Here is a 9386-nt window from a genome sequence, read left to right on the forward strand (position 1 = left end):
CTGGATATTTTTTCTTTATTGCGTTACAGAACACGCCACAGAATACAGTATATGTAGATAAAGAACACAGGACACGCCAGCCTGCTTGGGTTGACACGCCGACACTAAACAGGCTGACAAATGGCACTATCGAATTTTTCTCTTACACAGCCAGACACTAGCTCTTACTCGTTCTCACAAATATTCTCCTATTTTCGCGCATGTGATGAACAGAATATCGCGCGTGGGCGAGTGTCTGATCTCTGTTTTCTATGCGTGCTTTATTGATACCGAAGAAGCTATCATGAGTACAGGGAGTACAACTTCAAAAGCAGAGCTTCCGCCACTTCGCTGCTTGTAAGGCTCATGTGTTATTAAATGTGTGTCTTTTCTTGTAGCTTAGTCTCCCAGCATGCTCCTACCGCATCCTCAGATTTGCTTCATGTCTGGCACTGAAAATGGCAATAATCGGCACTGGGAAGTGCGTCGGAAAGTCGAATTCTGTGCCGCTGTCGTTCGTTTTAATGCACGCACTTAGGCATGGCTCCAAGTGCCACGCATTATCATCGCAGTTTTATTTTGAAGTGGAACAAAATTCGCGTGGTAGGGTAAAGTGAGCAATTAATTAGTGCTGCTTGCCCACATGCGTTAGTCTGGAGCCATTTCTCTGTTACTGCAAACTTGCGAGCGCCGGCGTTAGCAGCTGCGTGAACTGCACTGTAATCGCGCACAGCACTAGATCAGCTGCGTAATGCCGTCTTTTGATTCACACCCGCACTTTTCAACGTCACCTTTACAGAATAAATCACTATAGATAGTACATTGATTTGGTATTCAGGTTTTCTGTTGAGTTACCATAAATAATTGGACACCGCCATGAAACTGAAACACAGTAGAGATTAGCAATTGAGACTTATTTGAGCTCAGTCGATGCATCCTTTCGCGGAAGTTAGACGTTAGCTTTACCTGAATGTTATAAAAATATTTAATTGGACGAAAAGTAACAAAACCACATGTGCGCCATATATTGTAACAATTCTGAAACATCACGCACACACTCCAGCCATACGCTCTTAAGCTTCCATGAAACCAACAACGTATGCGCAACTATCGCTGAAGCATTCTGTATAAGCCATCACAAAAGTTTACAGCAAATACCCTCTCTGCCGCGTGTTAATGACATCCTAGTCGAAATCAAGAGGACGAAATGGGCTTGGCATGCGATTCGAAGGCAAGATGGCCAGTGGTCCTTAAGGGTAACGTAGTAAATTCCAAGAGAAGGCAAACGTAGCAGGGGGCGGCAGAAAGTTAGGTGTGTAGATGCGATTAAGAAGTTTGCGGGAATACGTTGGCCGAAACTTGCAAAGGACAGGGTTATTTGGAGAGATTTGGGACAGGCATTGGCCCTGCAATGAGCGTAGTCAGTCTGATGATGACCCTCTCTGCCTACGATCTGTAACCAGCAAGTAACAACATGTACGTGAAGATGGGAATAGAAGACAGCAGAAACCTGTTACATCGGTATATGCACCTGCCTGAAACCTATGTATTTATGCTCATATACTTGCCATAAAGGGCGTGGCATATAGTATTAGTAGTCAGTTGCTAATAAGCTCAGATATCGAAAGGAATTTTAGTCACACTGACCCATTCTGAGGGTGGCACAAACCAAGAGGTTTAACTGCAAAGTCACGAACCGCAAAAAAAAAATTTAATTCGCATCTTAAAACTTGTGCTTAACATAGAATTTTACTCAGACGTTTTCATTTGAATGCCATAGCAGTACTTGGCTCTTTGTGCGAAAACCGCGCCGTAGCCAGAAAGCCGTGGCAGGCACGCGTAGCCTGGCAGAAACGCGTTGCAGAGACGCTGCACACAAGTGACGTCATTACAATCAATGCGACTCTTCCCCGTCGAGAAGGTCAAGTCGACTTCCATGATGAATGGAAACAGGTCTGGTAGCATCCCTCCTCCTCCCTCGGAGTCACTATAAAATACCTCCTCCTTCAGATAACAAAGCAGACCAGCCTCAAGATGGGAACAGCTGCCCCCTCCGCTGTATTCACTGGACGAGATGCCACTGTCCCGTCTCACTTGATGTGGTACATGTATACAGGGGCGTGCCACCTCCACGAGATACGCTAGGCAATAAGGTGCGCCGCTGGCGCATTCATGTCGCATTCAGCTAGAGATTACAGTTGTCAGTTGGCCTTAAGCTTTGGGAGAGTGAGTATGCGGCGCTATGGAGTCTTCAACGTCTAATTTTAATCGATCGAGTCTTCATCATCAGGCGAGACAGCAAAGCATGGCCATAGACGGCAGTTGACTGCTGATGAAGTACGCGACCGTTGCAACACAGTGAAACGTCCGAAGGGAGCTGCTGCAGCGAATCAACGTTCAGCCCCCCCTTCCCCCTCCCCTCCCCCCAAGCCCCCAACAACAACTCAGGCATACACTCAGCGACAAACAGTGCTCTCGCATTTACACATCGTAAGAATTGCTTAGGTACCACAATAATTTTTTTTTTCATAAAAACTTTTCAACCAAATATTTTTTGCTCAGTAGTTGACATTTTGTTCTGAAGGTGTTTAAATATGGTTGTCTCCTGGACAAACACACGTGTGAGTTCAGCATGTGACATTTATTCAAACTTCGGTGGTGTTTCTACTAGTCCACTATTTCAAGCCAGGAAGCATATTTAGAGGTAAAAACTTTTGCTTCGGTGCTCATTTTACGCCACGCCAATTATGTTGAACTTATAACATCACCTTTGTTATATACCTGCAGTGTCACTTCCCTACTTCCCACCTGAAATAAAAATAACAGAGGCCCACATTCAAGGAGCTTTAGATGCACCGAAGTGAAATAGGAATTTCCAGCTACTTCGTAACTCATTGTTGAAGGAAACGGTGAAATAGGCAAAGGCCTGGTGGAGATGGCAGTGGTTGTCTAGTCCCTCCTTTGTCTACTTCGCTCTTCATATCAAATTGAGCTGAAGATGCGAGCAGTGCTAAGGGAGCTTTCCTCAGTTTATCTGCTGTGCAGAAAATGACAACATATCGCAACGATCCCAACGTATGAGCTAGTTCGCTTTTGATGTATCCTCGGAAACATCCAGACGTGGCGCCACTATGCAGCGTGAGTAAACTCTTGATCGATCCCAGAATGTCATTTATGCAGTTTTGTGGCGGTCACGATGGAGGCAAGCGTGGCATCCGCAAACCGAAGGTGAACGTTGAAGTTGAGGTCGACATACATGCTCCATCACACTCGTGCACACGGGTACACTTGGCCGTATTTATTATAGAGACATGGCTTCTCTTATTCAGCGGAGGAAAAGCGCTTCCTACATGTTCTATCCTACAGAAAGTTCCTCCAGAGCTCACACGTGGCATCAGCAAAGTTCTTCAGCACTGTGTAGTTGCCATACTCCAGCCAAAGAAAATCTGGATTTTCTGCCGAAAACTGGGGCCACTCCTGCATACCATCAGGAGGAATCGGCGACCTGAGCAAATAAAAGTACAGTGAAACTAAAGTTGTTCACTAAGTTGAGTATAGTTCCGAATTTTGGTAATCTTTGACCGATTGCGTTAGTGATAGGCTACGTTTTCTTTAGGGCTTGAAAAAAAAGAAAACATTTTCAACAGGCTAGGTTAATCATTGTGAACGTCTTCCTGAGTACGGGATTAAGTTCCGTGGCTTGGCGTTATTTCGCACCTTCTTGGTTATCTGCTTTCGTTCTTTAATTCTTTGAATAGTTGGTTTATAAATCAACCAATTCTTTGAATATAAAATATTACCAAAGTTACGGAGGAAATCCTGTGCAAATTCCAGACAACCCCATGCTCTCAAAAAGATACCCGAAAGATGCTCTTGAGCATGGTGAAGAAGGATAGAGAGCTTTGTACAGTTTTAATATGGTTACATGGAAGAATTTGCTAAAATTTCCGATCAACAGTTGGCCCCAGATTTGCGCAAGATGGTTTTTGAAATCCCTTATTTTTTATATGCACAAATAGTTCTAGAAAATTAAATGGCGCAGATCACTGCACGTATTAGCGAATTGCAAGCAGCCTAAAAAGAACTACTGCCAAATTCTGTAAAACTGATCATTTTTCACACGTCTGCTAAAATAAAGAAAAAATAAGTAGGTGTCAAAGCACACGTTATTATCCTTGTTGTATCACTGCATTCAAATTGTATAAAGCATGGCACTAATCAGTCTAAGTTTCTGAGAATGTTCAAGCTGGGTTTCACTGTGGACATGCCCTCATACTAGCCCAACATATCTTCCTTGCTGTTCCTCTCACTTCTCAGTCATAACCAGTAAAATTCTCTTATTACTTTTCTGGCTCCATTAAATATGTTTGAACAATGGATGACACCAGAACTTACCCAGATTTCGCAAATGAAACTACCGTCTTCATCATGTATTCGCTGAACTCTCGATCCTCATCGGTGTAGTTTCCTTCTTCCAAAAAGGGAATTCCGAATACGTAGGGTATATCTTGCATGTGGGTATTCCTGATCCACTCTGGCATAGGAGACATCTGGGATCTATGTCCGAAGACAAAAGGGTAGACTTTGCCTCCTTTCGCCGAATGGGATTCGGAGAAAAACCTCGTCGGACAGTAGAAGTAGTGGTTCCCCACGAAATCTGCCGTCCTTTGTCTTAGCGCAGAATTGTCACTCGTTGAAGCGGCATCCAGATAGGATTTGCCTAACGGAAATATTTCGTCTTTCAGCCACGACCATAAGATGTCCGTAAGAGAAGATTTTAAGGCACTTGGATCATAAGCACTAAGATCGTCTTGTAGAAGAGTTGTGTCTGGGGGCATGACAAATGCAAAAGCTCCTTCATTTGCTGTGACACTGATCATTGCGTCGACTGCTCGGAAAAGTCCTTTTTCCACGGCTATGGACGGTAGATACGGCAGAAATTCCGTCCTGAAGGTTGGTATGAATTCCAAGAGTTTTGGTGTCGTGACGTTTTCTGTAGACGCGCTGATCTCCACCGCGCATTTCTGGCGAAGGCAGTGGAGTACATCTTCCGGGTGCGTCGTCGCATCTTTGAAGGGACCCGCGCAGTCTAGAAACTTCGAAACGTCGTCTCCTCTTTTGATGCTCATGCACGCGGACTCGACATCCGAGTTAGTATTCTGGGGCCCACTCATGAGGAAAATTCGTTGGAAGAGACCGGAATAGTATGGCGAAAGTAAAATGAGGTGAATGGCCATGGCTCCAGAACTCTCACCGAAAACCGTTACTAGATCCGGGTTTCCACCGAACGCCTTTATATTGCTCTGCACCCAACGCAATATGAATATTTGGTCCCACAGACCCACGTTTCCGGGTGCACCTTTCGTTTCTAGATCCAAAAATCCGAACATATTGAGCCGGAAGTTACAAGTAACTACGACGACATCATTTAGCGCTGATAGTACGGTTGGATTGTACCTGGTTTCATAGGTGGATCCTATTTTGAATATTCCGCCGTGAAACCAAACAAGCACAGGGAGATTTGTCCCTTCCGATGCATTAGGTGTCCAGACGTTCAAGTAAAGACAGTCTTCTGAAAGTGGAGTTGGTATGTGAAAAACCCACGGCACTCGTTCCTGCATGCAGGAGTCCTTGACTGCCGTTGCGTCGTACACTTTCTTCCAAGCATCCGGAAGTTGGGGTTTCTTGAAACGTAGTTCGCCTACCGGTGGTTTCGCGTAGGGAATTCCAAGGTAAATTTGAACCTCCTTCTGGCGGAACGTGTCCGTATATCCTCGAACAGGTCCATAAGTTGTGGAAACAATGTTTGAACCTGCTTCGACTTGCGACGAATAAAGCGCAGCTGCCAATATCACAGGTGCCCAGCTGCATCCCAGAGCTCCTTTAGCGCTTCTTCTGCGATAAAAAAGAAAAAGAGAGCATGTTGCACTAGTGGTTTATTCTTTACAGTTCACATAACTTTCGTGAAAGGGTACCGTGCTGCACTGAATTGGGTTTGGGAGTGATAGTAAAAATTGCTCTTGAATCTTTCGATCAAATGTATAGTTTAAAATTGATTACATAATGCAGTGTATTCAGTGGTCCATTTAGCCGCAACGCTGTGAGTGGCATTCACTGCATCAAATATGTTTGTTTGTTTCTGGCGCAATAACCCTGTTAAGGATTTCATACTGTGATATACGGGGGCCCACCTCGCGCCGTCGCTGTGGTTGTGCGCCTCCAAATTACGCGACACGATGATGCTTCGCATTCTCCAGGCTTAACCAAGTTAAGCCTCAGCCATTTTTTGGTCACCTTAGTCATACATGATGCGTCTGTAGTAAGCGGCAAACTAAACGCAGAAAGCCTAGCGGCTGGGGAAAGCGACAAACACCTGCACTGGCGTGTCAAAGTGGCGAGGTGTAGAGGAACCGGAGGGTCACGAAATGCTCCTGATTGATACCCAAGAACAAGAAAGGATGACGCCATCGGGGAGCTTTACCGCAAGCGTTATAAGTTGCATGACAAGCGTTGTCACCTACGTGCAGAACAGCGCCTACAGGCTACCAAGTATGCTCTCTTCCCCAGATGTACTCAACATTCTAATGCCCAAGCATCGAAATCTTGGGAGAAAAGATACGTTCTTCTAGGATTTCATCACCAATGGTCCCTTCACTGCTCAAATGTAAATAACTGGGATATTAATTTTTTTTAAAAATTGAGGACAGCATAAATAAGCTTGGCTGACTTTTATCATTTGGGAATTAACAAATCAAGCGCAATGCTCGAAAACTGCTCAATCACCTGCCGATAGAGCATTACGACCACAGATGCTTAAAGTGGTTTACCGCTAGGCTTATACCCGTCCTAAACAGGCGTTTCAAACGCCGTCCAACCTAATGTCATTTGACAGCCCTGCCGGACTTGCACTGGAACAGGACATTCGGTTCAGATGAGATTCGAATCCACGGAGCACCGCGGACACATTCGGGATTTCGAAATATCTTCAAAACGGGAACACATCCCGCGTTGACCATTAGTAGTCGCCATCGCTTCGCCCCGCCCACGGCCACGCCGCGTCATTGCTTCGGCTCTGTGGCTCTTGATTTCGATATCTGCCACTCACTTTTTCCTGCTGCTTGTTTGCCACATATCTAGTGTATTTGCTAAATGAGTACTGGAATATCACAATGCAATATTGATCATTTGACGCATGAGCGTGAAATTGCTCCTGGAATGCGCCGATGAGGACGACTACACTCCAGTATTCGTGTATAAATTGCAGAGTACAAAAAGCTAGTGCCCGTTTCCAACACACAAAAGGCAAGATCCGCTTTACCTATATTATTATCTTCTCTTTTGTACCCGTTGTTCCCTTCTTTAATTACGCAGCGACAGAACTCTGTACGCCGCGTCGATGCGATCGGCCGCTTCGGAAGTGATAACCGGATTGCTGACATTGCGTAGAATCGCGCTACTCGCTAACTGTCCCTGCTTTCTCAGATGTGACCAATACTTGAGTTCTAAATCACTTTATCGTGTGGTGTGTTCGGTGACCGTTCCATCAATTTAAATGGCGTTATTTTAACCACAAGCGAAGGCGACTACTGTCTGCTGGCCCCCTGAAGCGCTACTCGGCAGTATGGGTCACGCCAGAGTTTCCCGTTTATTGCACGCGCATCCTGCGAGGTCAGAAATAGTCGATTTCATGTCTTTGTTTTCAAGGCTACACTCGAGGACCATTTTCATTCGTGAAAAACTTGTTCACTCTCACAATCGGCGAAATCACACATATGAACTTTATGAACCCTTTAGACCTACTCCTCGTGAAAGGAGGTCATCGTGGAATAAAACTTATAAACTTGAAAAGCGTGAGTCTCTCCTGAGTGTTACAATGTTCCTATGTGAAATGTAGTCACTAGCTTCGGTTATTACCTGTGCGGATAAGGTAGAGAAAACCCTGATGTATTCAGGCCATCGGCCCCCGTGGTGGCTCAGCGGTTACGGCGCTCGGCTGCTGACCCGAAAAACGCGGGTTCGATCCCGGCCGCGGCTGCCGCATTTCGATAGAGGCGAAATGCTAGCGACCCGTGCGAGTCGCCTTGGTTAAACCCGTTAAACGTTAAACCCCATAAACCGTACACAGGCCATTGCCTTATTGGCGAGGATTTGTCACTGAGTCGCCCATCTGCCGAGGATATGAAAGGCCATCGTCCGCCGAACGTATCTGCCAGTGTCGTTGGCCTGAAAGACATCTCACACAACAGTGATATACGGCTGTTTTTCGCGCCGGGCCGTTCTGGGTCTAGTTTGACCGTAGTGACTACCGACGTCGTCGTCGCGTAGTTGCATACACTGACAACGAGCGAACTGACAAAAGCGAAAATCGATGCCAGAAGCGCCGTTGCAATACAGCGAATGAAGGCTGAAGCTTTGGAATGCGTTTGGAAAGTTGACGTGCAGCACCGCGGCAGTCCGTCGTGTTAGGATGTCATCCTTTGTCCCGAATGCCGTTATACTCAGATGCTAATCTAAGATGGGTGTATAGCACGCGTATTGATTTTGAAATGAATTTATCTTTCATTAGACCTGATTTCGGGCTCCCAACACTAACGCCTTGCTGCGACAAATAAGTTGGAAAGCCTGTTTCTGCAAGTGTTAGCAATTCAAGTAGCTCTACGTGCAGAAATGAAAACATTCGAGTGTTAAGTTCTTTATCACAGGTGACACGTCTGGGTCCACAGAGTTTATACAGGGGTTGTTACGCGTGAAACACGAGTTTTGTTTCCTTGCTTTCTCGGCTCCACGTTAAATGTCCCACAGCACTGGAATATCGCGTCCTGATTGGCTGTTGCAGCTAAGAATACAAAGGGAAAAAATATAAGTCCGCGCCTGCATTAACGCTCTCGAAAATGTAAATATAAACCTCGGGATCGAGGCTGGCAGAAGATGAGATTCAGAAATCGTCATGTTTCAGAAGACGAAGTAATAATTATTATATACAGTAACGATAAAGAGAACCGCAGTTGTCTATAATAATTTCCGCGTTTGTGGAAGCAGTGATCCATCATCGTATCACTGGCCACAAAGTAATTAGATTTTTGAAATATTTTAATACGCAACTGTCCTCTCCAATATGGCGGTCCTAGGTGAGCAAATACTGTCTGTTTACACCTTGATTTGAAACTTGTGTACCTCCCTGCCTTCTTATCTTTATTACTAATAAATATTCGACCATCTTGCACGCAGGTATTGATAATATAGTGTCATTACACGTTAAACGCCTTCGACCACGGAAGCGAACACCGCCGGTTCTATTGAAAAAAATTGGGCTTTTTGGGATTGTGTCAGTGGACTGTCAGGGAAGTATTTTTCTAAAAAAGAAAAGTTTTTTTGCAAACGTGAGCGCTCTTTCAAGTTCCCACGAA

The 9386-nt window shown here is 45.2% G+C and overlaps 1 protein-coding gene across 1 annotated transcript; it reads right to left on the reverse strand.

The window, feature by feature from the left end:
- Positions 1–3298: 3298 nt before the first annotated feature.
- Positions 3299–5861, reverse strand: LOC149340237 (acetylcholinesterase-1-like). Its single transcript, XM_089550690.1, has 2 exons — positions 4375–5861; positions 3299–3484 (listed from the first exon to the last, which is right to left on the reverse strand). Exons 1-2 carry the CDS (start codon positions 5598–5600, stop codon positions 3340–3342), a joined length of 1371 nt encoding a protein of 456 aa, XP_089406816.1. The 5' UTR covers positions 5601–5861; the 3' UTR covers positions 3299–3339.
- Between the last annotated feature and the right edge of the window lie 3525 nt (positions 5862–9386).

The sequence above is a fragment of the Amblyomma mixtum genome, chromosome 6, assembly GCF_055824585.1.
Source record: "Amblyomma mixtum isolate Tamu chromosome 6, ASM5582458v1, whole genome shotgun sequence".
Taxonomy (NCBI): Eukaryota; Metazoa; Arthropoda; class Arachnida; order Ixodida; family Ixodidae; genus Amblyomma; species Amblyomma mixtum.